The sequence below is a fragment of the Lonchura striata genome, chromosome 10, assembly GCF_050655825.1.
Source record: "Lonchura striata isolate lonStrDom1 chromosome 10, ASM5065582v1, whole genome shotgun sequence".
NCBI classification, from domain to species: domain Eukaryota; kingdom Metazoa; phylum Chordata; class Aves; order Passeriformes; family Estrildidae; genus Lonchura; species Lonchura striata.
In genome coordinates, this window is record NC_140712.1 from 6,600,530 (window position 1) to 6,617,951 (window position 17,422).

The 17,422-nt window shown below is 57.4% G+C and overlaps 2 protein-coding genes across 7 annotated transcripts in view; one reads left to right on the top strand and one right to left on the bottom strand.

The window, feature by feature from the left end:
* On the top strand, positions 1-15,981 carry LOC110482658 (zona pellucida sperm-binding protein 3-like). 2 transcript variants are annotated; one of them, XR_014957576.1, is made up of 10 exons: positions 1-372; positions 4,183-4,301; positions 6,277-6,380; positions 8,456-8,633; positions 10,312-10,432; positions 10,534-10,625; positions 11,595-11,710; positions 12,219-12,302; positions 13,230-13,418; positions 13,449-15,981. XR_014957576.1 is itself a non-coding variant. In XM_077786004.2 (9 exons), exons 1-9 carry the CDS (start codon positions 34-36, stop codon positions 13,337-13,339), a joined length of 1,263 nt encoding a protein of 420 aa, XP_077642130.2. In that variant the 5' UTR covers positions 3-33; the 3' UTR covers positions 13,340-15,981. The 2 variants fall into 2 exon arrangements, 1 of the variants encoding a protein (XP_077642130.2); XM_077786004.2 differs by having other exon boundaries at positions 3-372; positions 13,230-15,981.
* LOXL1 (lysyl oxidase like 1) overlaps positions 15,861-17,422 on the bottom strand; it is a 14,473-nt gene continuing 12,911 nt past the window's right edge. For 2 of the 5 annotated variants that reach the window (XM_085588547.1, XM_085588548.1), the window contains exon 7: positions 15,861-16,128. In XM_085588547.1, coding sequence (XP_085444673.1) covers positions 15,861-16,128 — 268 coding nt within the window. The remainder of the gene's footprint in view (positions 16,129-17,422) is intronic. The other 3 variants (XM_085588550.1, XM_077785802.2, XM_085588549.1) reach the window with 2 other exon arrangements.

The window sequence follows — 17,422 nt, forward strand, 5'->3', positions numbered from 1 at the left end:
CGCGCTGGCAATTCCAAGGATTTTCCCTGCGGGATGCGCTGCCAAATCCTCCTCGTCCTCCTCCTGGCGCTGCTGTGCGCCGCGGCTCCTCCGGCAAGGAGCGATTCCAACGCTTGGGAATGGCGCGAGGAGCATTCCCATTCCCATTCCCATTCCCATTCCCATTCCCATTCCCGGGCCCCGGTGGAGGTGCGCTGCCGGGAGGCGCGGCTGGAGGTCACCGTGCACCGGGACCTGTTCGGGAACGGCCGCTTGGTCAGCGCCGCCGAGCTCCGCCTGGGCCCCGCCGCCTGCGGCCATTCCCGCCTGGATCCATCCCAAAAAACCGTCACCTTCAGCGCCGGCCTGCACGAGTGCGGCAGCACCGTCCAGGTGAGCCCCGCCGCTCCGTCCCACCGGGATTCCCGCCGGGAGCGGCTCCCGGCTCCGTGAAAATCCCAAATTTTGAGGGTGATGCAGGTGAGTCCCGTTCCCATCCCGGGATTCCGCCCCGATCCCGGAATTCCCACCGGGAGCGGCTCCCGCTGTGTCGGGGGAGATCCAGGTGAGTTCCGTTCCCATCCCGGGATTCCCACGGGAATTCCCGCCGGGAGCCGCTCCCGGGACCGTGAAAATCCCAGATTTAAGGGAGATCCAGGTGAGCTCCGTTCCCATCCCGGGATTCCCCCCCGATCCCGGGATTCCCGCCGGGAGCCGCTCCCGGCTCCGTGCAAATCCCAGATTTAAGGGAGATCCAGGTGAGTTCCGTTCCCATCCCGGGATTCCCACCGCGATTCCCACCGGGAGCCGCTCCCGGGAGCGGGCGGATTCCCGAGTCCCTATCCCGATCCCGGGATTCCCACCGGGAGACGCTCCCGGGACCGTGAAAATCCCAAGGTTTGAGGGTGATGCAGGTGAGTCCCGTTCCCATCCCGGGATTCAGCTCCAACCCCGGGATTCCCACCGGGAGACGCTCCCGGCTCCGTGCAAATCCCAGATTTAAGGGAGATCCAGGTGAGTTCCGTTCCCATCCCGGGATTCCACCCCAATCCCGGAATTCCCGCCGGGAGCGGCTCCCGGGACCGTGAAAATCCCAAATTTTGAGGGTGATGCAGGTGAGTTCCGTTCCCGTCCCGGGATTCCCACCGGGATTTCCACCGGGAGCGGCTCCCGGGTGTGCAGATTCCCGTGTCTGAGTCCCGTTCCCATCCCGGGATTCCCACGGGAATTCCCACCGGGAGCGGCTCCCGGCTCCGTGCAAATCCCAGATTTAAGGGAGATCCAGGTGAGTCCCGTTCCCATCCCGGGATTCCCACCGGAATTCCCACCGGGAGCGGCTCCCGGGTCCGTGCAAATCCCAGATTTAAGGGAGATCCAGGTGAGTCCCGTTCCCATCCCGGGATTCCACCCCAATCCCGGAATTCCCGCCGGGAGACGCTCCCGGGACCGTGAAAATCCCAAATTTTGAGGGTGATGCAGGTGAGTTCCGTTCCCGTCCCGGGATTCCGCCCCGATCCCGGAATTCCCACCGGGAGCGGCTCCCGGGTCCGTGCAAATTCCAGATTTAAGGGAGATCCAGGTGGGTCCCCTTTCCATCCCGGGATTCCCACGTGAATTCCCACCGGGAGCGGCTCCCGGGCTCGAGCGGATTCCCGAGTTTGAGTCCCGCCCCGATCCCGGGATTCCCACCGGGATTCCCACGGGAATTCCCACCGGGACCGTTCCCGGGTCCGTGCAATTCCCAGGTTTTCAGGGTGATCCGGGTAAATCCTGTCCCGATCCCGCAATTCCCACCGGGAGCGGCTCCGGGGCCGCGCCTGTTCCCGGTTTTACGGGATTCTTCCCGGGCAAGGAGAATTGGGATTTCCTGGGAATTTGAGTGATTTTCCTGCAGCTTTTCCCATTCCTTTGGGAAAAGCCCCTTTTCCCTGTGGTTTAATTCATCTCCCTGAAAACTGAGATTTTCCCACCCCATTTCCCCCTTTTCCATCCCTTTTCCCCTTTTCCATCCCTTTTCCCCCTTTTCCATCCCTTTTCCCCCATTTCCATCCCTTTTCCCCTTTTCCACCCCTTTTCCATCCCTTTTCCATCCCTTTTCCCCCATTTCCATCCCTTTTTCCCCCTTTTCCATCCCTTTTCCTCCATTTCCATGGATTCCCCCAGCATTCCCTGCCAGCCCAGTGGTGCTGCTGGGATGAAGGGTGGCCTCTCCCACGGAATTCCCTGCTTTTATTCCCAAATCACCCCGAATTCCCCAATTTCTTGGAATTCGCGCTCACCCTGCTGATATCCCTGACCAGAGACTCACAGAATTCCTGATTTTCGTTCCCTTATTCTCTCCAATTCCCTCTCGGCACTGAGGAACCCTTTTCCCCTGGAATTCCCAGATTTCATTCCCAGATTCCCTCATTCCCTCCCATTCCTCTTGGCACTGAGGAACCCTTTTCCCCTGGAATTCCCAGATTTCATTCCCAGATTCCTTCATTCCTTCCAATTACCTCTCATTCAGCCCTGAGGATCCCTTTTCCCTGGAATTCCCGGGTTTTATTCCCTCATTCCCTCCAATTCCCTCTCAGCCCTGCGGATCCTTTCCCCCCAGAATTCCCGGGTTTTATTCCCAGATTCTCTCCCATTCCCTCTCGGCACTGAGGATCCCTTTTCCCCTGGAATTCCCAGATTTCATTCCCAGATTCCCTTATTCCCTCCAATTCCCTCTCAGCCCTGAGGAACCCTTTTCCCTGGAATTCCTGGTTTTTATTCCCAGATTCCCTCATTCCCTCCCATTCCCTCTCGGCACTGAGGAACCCTTTTCCCCTGGAATTCCCAGATTTCATTCCCAGATTTCATTCCCAGATTTCATTCCCAGATTTCCTGATTCCCTCCAATTCCCTGTCACTCAGCCCTGCGGATCCTTTCCTCCCAGAATTCCCAGGTTTCATTCCCAGATTCCCTCCTTCCCTCTCAGCCCTGCGGATCCTTTCCCCCCAGAATTCCCGGGTTTTATTCCCAGATTCTCTCCAATTCCCTCTCAGCCCTGCGGATCCTTTCCCCCCAGAATTCCCGGGTTTCATTCCCAGATTCTCTCCAATTCCCTCTCAGCCCTGTGGATCCTTTCCCCCCGGAATTCCCGGGTTTTATTCCCAGATTCCCTCATTCCCTCTCAGCCCTGTGGATCCTTTCCCCCAGAATTCCCGGGTTTTATTCCCAGATTCTTTCCAATTCCCTCTCAGCCCTGCGGATCCTTTCCCCCCAGAATTCCCAGGTTTCATTCCCAGATTCCCTCCTTCCCTCTCAGCCCTGCGGATCCTTTCCCCCCAGAATTCCCGGGTTTCATTCCCAGATTCTCTCCAATTCCCTCTCAGCCCTGTGGATCCTTTCCCCCCGGAATTCCCGGGTTTTATTCCCAGATTCCCTCATTCCCTCTCAGCCCTGTGGATCCTTTCCCCCAGAATTCCCGGGTTTTATTCCCAGATTCTTTCCAATTCCCTCTCAGCCCTGCGGATCCTTTCCCCCCAGAATTCCCGGGTTTCATTCCCAGATTCTCTCCAATTCCCTCTCAGCCCTGTGGATCCTTTCCCCCCAGAATTCCCGGGTTTCATTCCCAGATTCCCTCCTTCCCTCTCGGCACTGCGGATCCTTTCCCCCCAGAATTCCCGGGTTTCATTCCCAGATTCTCTCCAATTCCCTTTCAGCCCTGCGGATCCTTTCCCCCCAGAATTCCCAGGTTTCATTCCCAGATTCCCTCCTTCCCTCTCAGCCCTGCGGATCCTTTCCCCCGGCATTCCCGGGTTTTATTCCCAGATTCTCTCCAATTCCCTTTCAGCCCTGCGGATCCTTTCCCCCCAGAATTCCCGGGTTTTATTCCCAGATTCCCTCCTTCCCTCTCGGCACTGCGGATCCTTTCCCCCCAGAATTCCCGGGTTTCATTCCCAGATTCCCTCCTTCCCTCTCGGCACTGAGGATCCCTTTCCCCCGGAATTCCCAGATTTCATTCCCAGATTCTCTCCAATTCCCTGTCACTCAGCCCTGCGGATCCTTTCCCCCCAGAATTCCCGGGTTTCATTCCCAGATTCTCTCCAATTCCCTCTCAGCCCTGCGGATCCTTTCCCCCCAGAATTCCCGGGTTTTATTCCCAGATTCTCTCCAATTCCCTCTCAGCCCTGCGGATCCTTTCCCCCCAGAATTCCCGGGTTTTATTCCCAGGTCACTCCGGATTCCCTGATCTACCGGACGCTGCTGAGCTACGACCCCAGCCCCGGCAGCAACCCGGCCATCGTGCGCAGCGACCCGGCCGTCATTCCCATCGAGTGCCACTATCCCAGGTTTTCCCGGATCCCGGCCCGCGTTCCCGGCATTCCCAGGAATCTCATCCCAGGATCCCTTCCTGTCATTCCCGGGAATCCCTTTCCCATCCTGGGATCCCACCCCGCGTTCCCGGCATTCCCAGGGATCCCATCCCAGGATCCCTTCCTGTCATTCCCGGGAATCCCTTTCCCATCCTGGCGTTCCCAGGAATCACATTCCCATCCCGGGATCCTATCCCACATCCTGGCATTCCCAGGAATGCCGTTTCCATCCTGGGATCCCTTCCTGCTATTCCTGGTAATCCCATTCCCATCCCAAATCCCATCCCGCTTTCCCAGCATTCCCAGAAATCCCATTCCCATCCCAAATCCCATCCCACTTTCCCAGCATTCCCAGAAATCCCATTCCCATCCCAAATCCCATCCCGCTTTCCCAGCATTCCCAGAAATCCCATTCCCATCCCAGATCCCATCCCATGTTCCCCGTGTCCCTATTCCTGTCCCAATGTCCCCATCCCAGTGTCCCATTCCCAATGCTATTCCCAATCCCATTCCTGATCCCATTCCTGATCCCATTCCCTTTTCCAGGCAGGACAATGTCTCCAGTGTCCCATTCCCAGTGTCCTGTTCTTGATCCCATTCCCAGTCCCATTCCCGATCCAATTCCCAATCTCGTTCCTGATCCCATTCCCAATCCCATTCCCGATTCTGTTCCCTGTTCCAGGCAGGATAACATCTCCAGTGTCCCATTCCCAGTGTCCCATTCCCGATCCCATTCCCGATCCCGTTCCCGATCCTGTTCCCAGTGTCCCATTCCCGATCCCATTCCTGATCCCGTTCCCGATCCCATTCCCAGTGTCCCATTCCCATTCCCATTCCCATTCCCATTCCCAATCCCATTCTCAATCCCATTCCCAATCCCATTCCCAGTGTCCCATTCCCAATCCCATTCCCGCTCCCATTCCCGCTCCCGTTCCCGATCCCATTCCCGCTCCCATTCCCGATCCCGTTCCCAATGTCTCGTTCCTGATCCCATTCCCAGTGTCCCATTCCCAGTGTCCCATTCCCAGTGTCCCATTCCCAGTGTCCCATTCCCAGTGTCCCATTCCCGTTCCCTGTGTCCCATTCCCGTTCCCATTCCCAGTGTCCCATTCCCGCTCCCGTTCCCATTCCCAGTGTCCCATTCCCAGTGTCCCATTCCCATTCCCAGTGTCCCATTCCCGCTCCCGTTCCCATTCCCAGTGTCCCATTCCCAGTGTCCCATTCCCATTCCCAGTGTCCCATTCCCATTCCCGATCCCATTCCCAGTGTCCCATTCCCGATCCCATTCCCGATCCCGTTCCCAGTGTCCCATTCCCGCTCCCGTTCCCAGTGTCCCATTCCCGCTCCCGTTCCCAGTGTCCCATTCCCGATCCCATTCCCAATGTCCCATTCCCGATCCCATTCCCAGTGTCCCATTCCCATTCCCAGTGTCCCATTCCCAGTGTCCCATTCCCAGTGTCCCATTCCCAGTGTCCCATTCCCGCTCCCGTTCCCAGTGTCCCATTCCCGATCCCATTCCCGATCCCATTCCCAGTGTCCCATTCCCAGTGTCCCATTCCCAGTGTCCCATTCCCGTTCCCATTCCCAGTGTCCCATTCCCATTCCCAGTGTCCCATTCCCAGTGTCCCATTCCCAGTGTCCCATTCCCAGTGTCCCAGTCCCGATCCCGTTCCCAGTGTCCCATTCCCATTCCCAGTGTCCCATTCCCAGTGTCCCGTTCCCGATCCCATTCCTGTTCCCATTCCCAGTGTCCCATTCCCATTCCCGATCCCATTCCCGTTCCCATTCCCGATCCCGTTCCCGATCCCATTCCCAGTGTCCCATTCCCAGTGTCCCATTCCCGTTCCCTGTGTCCCATTCCCATTCCCATTCCCAGTGTCCCATTCCCATTCCCAGTGTCCCATTCCCATTCCCGATCCCATTCCCGATCCCGTTCCCGCTCCCGTTCCAGGCGGGAGAACGTCTCCAGCGGCTCCATCCGTCCCACCTGGGCTCCCTTCAACTCGGCGCTGGTGTCCCAGGAGAAGCTGCTCTTCTCCCTGCGCCTCATGAACGGTGCGCCCCCCCTGCCCGGCTTCCAGACCTTGCCCGGCTTCCAGACCTTGCCCGGCTTCTCCAGACCTTGCCCGGCTTCTCCAGACCTTTCCCGAATTTTCCAGACCTTTCCCGGCTTCTCCAGACCTTGCCCGGCTTCTCCAGACCTTTCCCGACTTCTCCAGACCTTGCCCAGCTTCTCCAGCCCTTTCCCGACTTCTCCAGACCTTGCCCGGCTTCTCCAGACCTTTCCCGACTTTTCCAGACCTTGCCCGGCTTCTCCAGACCTTGCCCGGCTTCTCCAGACCTTGCCCGGCTTCTCCAGACCTTTCCCGAATTTTCCAGACCTTTCCCGGCTTCTCCAGACCTTGCCCGGCTTCTCCAGCCCTTTCCCGACTTTTCCAGACCTTGCCCGGCTTCTCCAGACCTTTCCCGACTTCTCCAGACCTTGCCCAGCTTCTCCAGCCCTTTCCCGACTTCTCCAGACCTTGCCCGGCTTCTCCAGACCTTTCCCGACTTTTCCAGACCTTGCCCGGCTTCTCCAGCCCTTTCCAGACTTTTCCAGACCTTGCCCGGCTTCTCCAGACCTTTCCAGACTTTTCCAGACCTTTCCCTCCTTTTCCAGACCTTTCCATACTTTTCCAGACCTTTCCCGACTTTTCCAGCCCTTTCCAGACTTTTCCAGCCCTTTCCCGGCTTCTCCAGACCTTTCCTGACTTTTCCAGACCTTTCCCGACTTTTCCAGCCCTTTCCAGACTTTTCCAGCCCTTTTCCAACTTTTCCAGCCCTTTCCCTCCTTTTCCAGCCCTTTCCCTCCTTTTCCAGACCTTGCCAGACTTTTCCAGACCTTTCCAGACTTTTCCAGACCTTTTCCAGATCTTTTCCAGACCTTGCCCGACTTTTCCATCCCCTTTTCCTCCTTTTCCATCCCCTTTTCCTCCTTTTCCAGGCCTTTTCCACACTTTTTCCTGCCCTTTTCCTCCTTTTCCAGCCCCTTTCCCAGACCTTTTGCTGCCCTTTTCGTCCTTTTCCAGCCCTTTCCCTCCTTTTCCATCCCCTTTCCCTCCTTTTCCTACCCTTTCCCTCCTTTTCCATCCCCTTTCCCTCCTTTTCCAGCCCTTTCCAGACTTTTCCAGGCCTTTCACTCCTTTTCCAGGCCTTTCCATTTTTCCAGCCCTTTCCCATCCCTTTCCCATCCCTTTCCATCCCTTTTCTCCTTTCTCCCCTTTCCCCCATTTCTCCATCCCCTTTTCCCCCTTTTTGATCCCATTCCCATCCCTTTCCCACCTGTTTTCCCATTTTGGGATCACTTTGGCTTTGATCCCATTGGATTTCCATAGGACTGGAGCTCGGAGCAGGATTTTTTGGGATTCCTCCCTTTCCCACCCCTTTTCCTGCTTTGGGATCATTTTGGGGCTGATCCCATTTGATTTTCCAGAGGACTGGAACCTGGATTGGGATTTTTTGGGATTCCCTCATTCCCATCCCTTTTATCCTTTTGGTGTGGCTTTGGGGTTGATCCCGTGAGGTTTTCCAGATGATTGGAACCTGGATTGGGATTTTTTGGGATTCCCCCATTCCCATCCCTTTTCCCATTGGGCCTTCCATAGGATTGGAACATGAAGCAGGATTTTTTGGGATCCCCCCATTGCCATCCCTTCTCCCTCAGGGTTTTCCAGAGGATTGGAACATGGATTGGGATTTTTTGGGATTCCCCCATTCCCATCCCTTTTTCCAGAGGACTGGAGCTCGGAGCGGGATATTTTGGGATTTTCCCATTCCCATCCCTTTTCCCGTGGGTTTTTCCAGAGGATTGGAACCTGGATTGGGATTTTTTGGGATTTTCCCATTCCCATCCCTTTTCCACGGGGTTTTTCCAGAGGATTGGAACATGGAGTGGGATTTTTTGGGATTCCTCCCTTTCCCATCCCTTTTATCCTTTTGGGGTGGCTTTGGGGTTGATCCCGTGAGGTTTTCCAGAGGATTGGAACCTGGATTGGGATTTTTTGGGATCCCCCCATTCCCATCCCTTTTCCAGAGGATTGGAACCTGGATTGGGATTTTTTGGGATTCCCTCATTCCCATCCCTTTTCCAGAGGACTGGAGCTCGGAGCGGGACCTGTCGGCGTTCCGCCTGGGGGACGTGCTGAACCTGCAGGCCGAGGTGGGCGCCCACAGCCACGTCCCGCTGCGCCTCTTCGTGGACTCCTGCGTGGCCACGCTGCGCCCCGGCGCCCGCAGCGAGCCCCACTACGCCATCATCGACTTCAACGGGTGCGCGCGTGGGGACAGCGGGGACACTGGGGACACCGGGGACACCGGGGACACTGGGGACAGCGGGGACAGTGGGGACACCGGGGACACCGGGGACACCGGGGACAGTGGGGACAGTGGGGACAGCGGGGACACCGGGGACACCGGGGACAGCGGGGACAGTGGGGACAGTGGGGACAGTGGGGACAGCTGGGGATAATTTGGGGATGTTTGTTTTGGGACATCTGGGGATGGTTGGGGACATCTTGAGACATCTCTGGATATTTGAGGACAGCTGGGGACATCTGGGGTCACGGGGAGGGTGGCAGCTCATCCCGCCCCACTGTGCCATCATTGACTTCAATGGATGTGCTGGGCACAGCTGGGGACATCTGGGGACAGCTGGGGACATCTGGGGGTGTTTAGGGACATTTGGGGACATCTGGGGATGTTTGGGGATGTTTGGGGAAATTTGGGGATGTTTGGGGTCATCTGGGGGTGGTTGGGGACATCTGGAAATGTTTGGGGACATTTGGGGATGTTTGGGACATTTGAGGTGTTTGGGGACATCTGGAAACATTTGGGGACGTCTGGGGATGATTGGGGACATCTGGAGATGTTTGGGGATGTTTGAGAATGTTTGGGGACGTTTGGGGACATTTAGGGACATCTGGGGACATTTGGGGACATTTGAGAATGTTGAAGGGTAATTTGGGGTCTGGGGGACACCCACAGGGTGGTCACATCTCACTGCACCATCATCGACTTCAATGAGAGAGCTAGAGACATTTTGGGGACATTTTGGGGACATTTGAGGACATTTTGGGGTCTGGGGACAGCCAGGCGGTGCTGAGCCCTTGTCACTTCCCCGGGTGGCCTGGGGACACTTGGGGACACAGCGGTGCCAGCCGGGGCTGTGACCCCACCCTCTGTGTGTCTGAGACCCCGCTGTCCCCGTGGTGTGACCCTGTCCCCGTGGTGTGACCCTGTCCTTGTGGTGTGACCCTGTCCCCAAGGTGTGACCCTGTCCCCATGTCTGTGACTCTGTCCCCATGACTGTGACCCCGCTGTCCCCTTGATGTGACCCTGCTCTCCCCATGGCTGTGACCCCACTGTCCCCAGGTTGTGACCCTGTCCCCGTGTCTGTGACCCCACTGTCCCCTTGGTGTGACTGCGCTGTCCCCGAGGTGACACCCCACTGTCCCCATGGTGTGACCCCTTTGTCCCCATGGCTGTGACCCTGTCCCTGTGGTGTGACCCTGTCCCCCATGGCTGTGACCCCCTGTCCCTGAGGTGTGACCGTGCTGTCCCTGTTTCTGTGACCACTCTGTCCCCACGGTGACACCCCACTGTCCCCATGTCTGTGACCACACTGTCCCCACGGTGACACCCCGCTGTCCCCATGTCTGTGACCGCACTGTCCCCATGGTGACACCCCGCTGTCCCCGTGTCTGTGACCATGCTGTCCCCATGTCTGTGACCACGCTGTCCCCATGTCTGTGACCGTGCTGTCCCCGTGTCTATGACTGCGCTGTCCCCGTGGTGTGACTGCACTGTCCTCGTGGTGACACCCCGCTGTCCCCGTGTCTGTGACCACGCTGTCCCCATGTCGGTGACCACGCTGTCCCCGTGGTGTGACTGCACTGTCCCTGCGGTGACACCCCGCTGTCCCCGCGGTGACACCCCGCTGTCCCCACAGCTGCCTGGTGGACGGGCGCTCGGATGCCACCAGCTCGGCCTTCGTCACCCCGCGGCCGCGGCAGGACGTGCTGCGCTTCCAGATCGACGCCTTCCGCTTCGCCGGGGACCCCCGCAGCCTGGTAACGCCCCGGGGACACCGCGGGGACACCGCGGGGACAACCGCCGTCCGCGGGCCCCGCCGGTGGCCCCGCGGTGTCCCCAGCAGTGTCCCCTGGTGCAGATCTACATCACGTGCCACCTGAAGGTGACGCCGGCCGAGCAGAGCCCCGACGCGCTCAACAAGGCCTGCTCCTTCAGCAAGGCGCGCAACGCGTGAGTGGCACCTCCCTGGTGGCACCCGTGTCACCTCCCTGGTGGCACCCGTGTCATCTCCCTGGTGGCACCTGTGTCATCTCCCTGGTGGCACCCATGTCACCTCCCTGGTGGCACCCGTGGCACCTCCCCGGTGGCACCTGTGTCATCTCCCTGGTGGCACCTGTGTCATCTCCCTGGTGGCACCCGTGTCACCTCCCCGCTGGCACCCGTGTCATCTCCCTGGTGGCACCCGTGTCATCTCCCTGTGGCACCCATGTCATCTCCCTGGTGGCACCCATGTCATCTCCCTGATGGCACCCCTGTCACCTCCGCGCTGGCACCCGTGTCACCTCTGCGCTGGCACCCGTGTCACCTCCCTGGTGGCACCCGTGTCATCTCCCTGGTGGCACCCGTGTCACCTCCCTGCTGGCACCTGTGTCACCTCCCTGGTGGCACCCATGTCACCTCCCTGGTGGCACCCGTGTCATCTCCATGGTGGCACCCGTGTCATCTCTCTGGTGGCACCTCCCCAGTGTCACCTCCCCATGCCACTTCCCCAGTGTCTCCTCCCCCACAGCACATCCCTGGTGTCACCTCCATGGTGTCACCTCCATGGTGTCACCTCCATGGTGTCACCTCCCCAGTGTCACCTCCCCCATGGCACATCCATGATGTCACGTCCATGGTGGCACCTCCCCATGTCACCTCCCCAGTGTCACCTCCCCCATGGTACCTTTGTGGTGTCACATCCCCAGTGTCACCTCCCCATGGCACCTCCCCATGGCACCCCCACAGTGTCACCTTCCTCATGGCACCTCCATGGTGTCACCTCCATAGTGTCATCTCTGCGTGGCATCTGCCCAGTGTCACCTCCCCCATGGCACGTCCCTGGTGGCACCTCCCTGGTGTCACCTCCATGGTGTCACCTCCCCGGTGTCACCTGCCCAGCCCAGTGGCCGTGGCTGATGGTGTCACCTCCCCGTGCAGCTGGGCGCCCGTGGAGGGGACAAGGGACATCTGCAGCTGCTGCGAGCGGGGCAACTGCGGCCAGCGGCCACCGCAGCCCTGGGACGGCCACCGCCACCGCAGGGACGACGGGCACGGTGAGGGGACAGCCGGGGGACAGCCGGGGACACTGGGGGTACCAGGGATGGGGGAACATCATGGGGACATCATGGGAACATCATGGGGACATCATGGGGACAGGGGAACAGGGAGTCATGGGGACAGGAGGACATGGTGACAGGGGGATGGGAGGACATCATGGGGACATCATGGGGATGTCGTGGGAACATCATGGGGACAGGGGGACATGGGGATAGGGGGGACATGGGGACAGGAGGACATGGGAACATCATGGGAACATCATGGGAACATCATGGGAACATCATGGGAACATCATGGGGACATCATGGGGACATGGGGACAGGGGAACAGGGGGTCATGGGGACAGGAGGACATGGTGACAGGGGGATGGGAGGACATCATGGGGACATCATGGGGACAGTGGGACATGGGGACAGTGGGACATGGGGACATCATGGGGACAGGAGGGGTGGGGTGATGCCTCCCCACTGTCCCCATGTCCCTCCCTGTCCCCGCTGTCCCCAGGTGCCACCTCTGAAGCCGACGTTGTCATCGGTCCCGTGCTGCTCTCGAGTGCCCAGCAAGGCCAGCGCCCCGAGGGCCACCAGGGTGAGTGACACCGGTGACACCGGTGACATTGGGTGACACACGGTGGCACTGGGTGACACTGGGTGGCACTGGGTGACACAGAGTGACACTGGGTGACGCTGGGTGACACCGACAACACAGGGTGTACTGGGTGACACAGGGTGGCACTGGGTGTATTGGGTGATGCTGGGTGGCATCGGGTGACACCGGGTGACACTGGGTGACACAAGGTGTACTGTGTGACACTGGGTGACACCGGGTGACACCGGGTGACACAGACTGACACCAGTGACGCTGGGTGACACCCGGTGACACAGACTGACACCAGTGACACTGTGTGACACTGTGTGACACTGGGTGACACAGGGTGACACTGGGTGATGCTGGGTGACACCAAGTGACACTGGGTGACACAGGCTGGCACCGGGTGGCACTGGGTGGCACCTGACCAGTGACGCTGGGTGACACTGGGTGACACTGGGTGACACTGGGTGACACAGGGTGACACTGGGTGACACCGGGTGATGCTCTGTGACACTGGGTGACACTGGGTGACACGCGGTGACACAGACTGACACCAGTGACACTGTGTGACACTGTGTGACACTGGGTGGCACTGGGTGGCACCGGGTGACGCTGGGTGACACCGAGTGACACTGGGTGACACAGGGTGGCACCGGGTGGCACTGGGTGGCACCTGACCAGTGACGCTGGGTGACACTGGGTGACACTGGGTGACACTGGGTGACACTGGGTGACACCGGGTGATGCTCTGTGACACAGGGTGACACTGGGTGACACTGGGTGACACGCGGTGACACAGACTGACACCAGTGACACTGTGTGACACTGTGTGACACTGGGTGACACTGGGTGGCACTGGGTGGCACTGGGTGGCACCGGGTGCCAATCCCCGCTCCCCCCGTGTCACTCGGTGTCCCTTGGCAGGCGCGGTGACACCGCTGGCCCTGGGGACAGCGCTGGCCTGCGCCGTGGCCACCGTGGCCGCGGCCGGAGCCGCGCTGGCCATCGGCCTCAGGCGCCGCAATTCCCGATAAAGCCCGGAACGAGCCACGGCAATCCCGGAAATTCCCACGAGGATCGATGGAAATCCCGATAAACCCCGGAACGGCTGACGGAAATCCCAAAAAACCCCGAATGAGCGATGGAAATCCCAAAAAAACCCAGAATGAGCAATGGAAATCCCAAAAAATCCAGAGTGAGCGATGGAAATCCCAAAAAAACCCCAAATGAGAGATGGAAATCCCAAAAAATCCAGAATGAGCAATGGAAATCCCAAAAAAACCCAGAATGAGAGATGGAAATCCCAACAAATCCCACAAGGACCAACGGAAACCCCACAGGGATTGATGGAAATCCCAGAAGGATTGATGGAAATCCCAACAAATCCCTCAGGGATTGATGGAAATCCCAACAAATCCCAGAATGATCGATGGAAATCCCAACAAATCCCACAAGGATTGATGGAAATCCTGAAAAATCCCTCAAGGATCGATGGAAATCCCACAAGGATCAATGGAAATCCCAATAAATCCCACAAGGATTGATGGAAATCCCAAAAATCCCAGAATGACTGACGCAAATCCCAATAAATCCCACAAGGATCAATGGAAACCCCAATAAATCCCACAAGGATCAATGGAATTCCCAACAAATCCCACAAGGACCCGCGGTGTCCAAGGGGCCACTCTGAGGGGGGAATCCTGGGAATGGGGCAGGGAGGGTGACCAGCCCCGTCCCAGTGTCCCCAATCCTGTCCCAGTGTCCCCATTCCTATCCCGATGTCCCCAATCCCAATGTCCCCAATCCCAGTGTCCCCATTCCCTTCCCAGTATCCCAACTCCCAGTGTCCCCATCCTAATGTCCCCAGTCCCAATCCCAGTGTCCCCATTCCTGTTCCACTGTCCCCATTCCCATCCTGATGTCACCAATCCCAGTGTCCCTATTCCCATTCCCACTGTCCCCAGTCCCAATGTCCCTATTCCCATTCCCAGTGTCCCCATTCCCAGTGTCCCCATTCCCAATGTCCCCAGTCCCCTGTTCCCAGTGTCCCCATCCCAATCCCACTGTCCCCATTCCAATCCCAATGTCTCCAACCCCGGTGTCCCCATTCCCAATGTCCCCATTCCGTCCCTCTGTCCCCATTCCTGTCCCACTGTCCCCATTCCCAATGTCCCCAATCCCATCCCGATGCCACCAATCCCAGTGTCCCTATTCCCATTCCCACTGTCCCCATTCCCAATGTCCCCAATCCCATCCCGATGTCACCAATCCCAGTGTCCCTATTCCCATTCCCACTGTCCCCAGTCCCAATGTCCCAATCCCATTCCCAGTGTCCCCATTCCCAATGTCCCCAATCCCCCGTTCCCAGTGTCCCCACTCCTAATCCAGTGTCCCCATTCCCATCCCAGTGTCCTTATTCCCAGTGTCCCCAATCCCAGTGTCCCCTTTCCTGTTCCCAGTGTCCCCATTCTCATTCCCATGTCCCAAATTCCATTCCCACAGTCCCCAATCCCAAAGTCCCCATCCCATTCCCAATGTCCCCAGTCCCAGTGTCCCCAATCCCATCCCAGTTGTCCCCATTCCTAGTGTCCCCATTCCTAATCCAATGTCCCCAATCCCATTCCAATGTCCCCAACTCCAACGTCCCTTTCCCACTGTCCCCGTCCCATTCCCACTGTCCCCAATCCCAATCCCAGTGTCCCCATTCCCAATGTCCCCAGTCCCATCCCGATGTCACTAATCCCAGTGTCCCAATCCCATTCCCACTGTCCCCAGTCCCAATGTCCCCAATCCCAATCCCAGTGTCCCCATTCCCAATGTCCCCAGTCCCATCCCGATGTCACTAATCCCAGTGTCCCAATCCCATTCCCACTGTCCCCAGTCCCAATGTCCCCAATCCCAATCCCAGTGTCTCCATTCCCATCCCAGTGTCCCCATTCCTAATCCAGTGTCCCCATTCCAATCCCAATATTTCCAATCCCGGTGCCTCCATTTCCGATGTCCCCATTCCTGTCCATGTGTCCCCAGTCCCAATGTCCCCAATCCCAATCCCAGTGTCCCCATTCCATCCCACTGTCCCCATTCCTGTCCCAGTGTCCCTATTCCCAATGTCCCCAATCCCAGTGTCTCCTTTCCCATTCCCAGTGTCCCCAATCCCATTCCCAATGTCCCCATTCCCATCCCAATGTCCCCATTCCCATTCCCAACGTCCCCATTCCCAATGTCCCAATCCCAGTGTCCCCATTCTCACTGTCCCCCTTCCCAACGTCCCCATTCCCATTCCCAACATCCCCATTCCCATCTCACTGTCCCCAATCCCAGTGTTCCCAATCCCAATGTCCCCAATCCCAATCCCAATGTCCCCCATTCCCGACCCCATTCCCAGCCCAAAAATTCCCAAATCCCAATTTCCGCTCTCTCCGGCTTTATTAAAGGCGGGAAAGCAGAAAAATTCCCTAAAAAAAAAAAATTATGGGATTTCCCTCCCCAAATTCCCAGAGCTGTTTCCTTCCCCACTTTGGGAACGTTCCCAAAAATCCCCGAGGGTTTGTAGGATCACAAGGATTTTCTGGAGCATTTTGGGGTCCCTGCTTTGATTCCAGTCTTGGATTCCGTCGGGAAACGGGGGAAAAAACAGGAAAAACGGGAAAATTCGGGATAAAAAAGATTCCAAAGAGTCCTCGTGGCCTCCCCGCTTTTTATTGGGAAAAGGAATTTTGGGAACGCAGCGGGGCCACCTCGGGAACATCCCGGGAAAGGGCACGGGCGACGTTCCTGGGATCCGGCTGCCGTCAGGATCTGCGGGAAAATCCCCGAAAATTCCCTGGGAAATGGGAAAAATCCCAATTCTTGCCCCAAATCCCAGAAAATTCCATGGAAAATGAGCAAAACCCCAATTCCCACCCCAAATCCCAGAAAATTCCATGGAAAAGGAGGGAAATCCCAAATCCTGCCCCAAGTTCCAGAAGATTCCATGAGAAAGGAGGGAAATCCCAAATCCCATAAAATTCTGTGGAAAAGGAGGAAAAAACCAAACCCAAATGGGCAAATCCTGGAAAATTCCATGGAAAAAGAGCAAAATTCCAATTCTTGCCTCAAATTCCATAAAATTCTGTGGGAAATGGGGAAAATCCCAAATCCCACCCCAAATCCCAGAAAATTCCATGGAAAAGGAGGAAAAATCCAACCCCAAATGGAGAAATCCCGGAAAATTCTGTGGGAAATGGGGAAAATCCCAAATCCCGCCCCAAATCCCAGAAAATACCGTGGGAAATTTGGAAAACCCCAAATCCTGATTTTTTTCCCTGACCTTCACCCCCAAAAACACCCCCAGAAAAAAGCGGAAAAAGTGGGAAAAAAGCAGGAAAAAGTGGGAAAGTTTGGGACAAAAAGGGAAAAGAAGTGGGAAAATGCAAAAAGTGGGGGAAAAAGGAGAAATCTGGGGGAAAAAAAGCAGGGAAAAAAAACAGGGAAAGAGGAAAAAGGGGGAAAGTTGGGAAAGTGGAACAATGGGGGTTTTTTGGGAATCAGGGATTTTGGGATCAGGGATTTTTGGGGCGGTTTTGGGGCCATTTTGGGGCAGTTTTGGGGTCGGGGTTTTTTAGGGTCAGGGATTTTAGGATCAGAGATTTTGGGATCAGGGATTTTTGGGGTTGGGGCAATTTTGGGGCAGTTTTGGGGCGGTTTTGGGGCGGTTTCGGGGCAGTTTTGGGGCAGTTTTGGGGGCAGTTTTGGGGGCAGTTTTGGGGGCGATTTTGGGGGCGGTTTTGGGGGCGGTTTTGGGGGCGGTTTTGGGGCAGTTTTGGGGGCGGTTTTGGGTTGGTTTTGTGGCTGTTTTGGGGCGATTTTGGGGCAGTTTTGGGGCAGTTTTTGGGCGATTTTAGGGCAGTTTTGGGGGCGGTTTTGGGGCGATTTTGGGCCAGTTTTGGGGCAGTTTTGGGGCGATTTTGGGGCAGTTTTGGGGCGGTTTGGGGTGATTTTGGGGCAGTTTTGGGGCGGTTTTGGGCGGTTTTGGGTTGGTTTTGGGGCGGTTTTGGGGTGATTTTGGGGCGGTTTTGTGGCGGTTTTGGGGCCATTTTGGGGCGGTTTTGGGGCAGTTTTGGGGGCGGTTTTGGGTT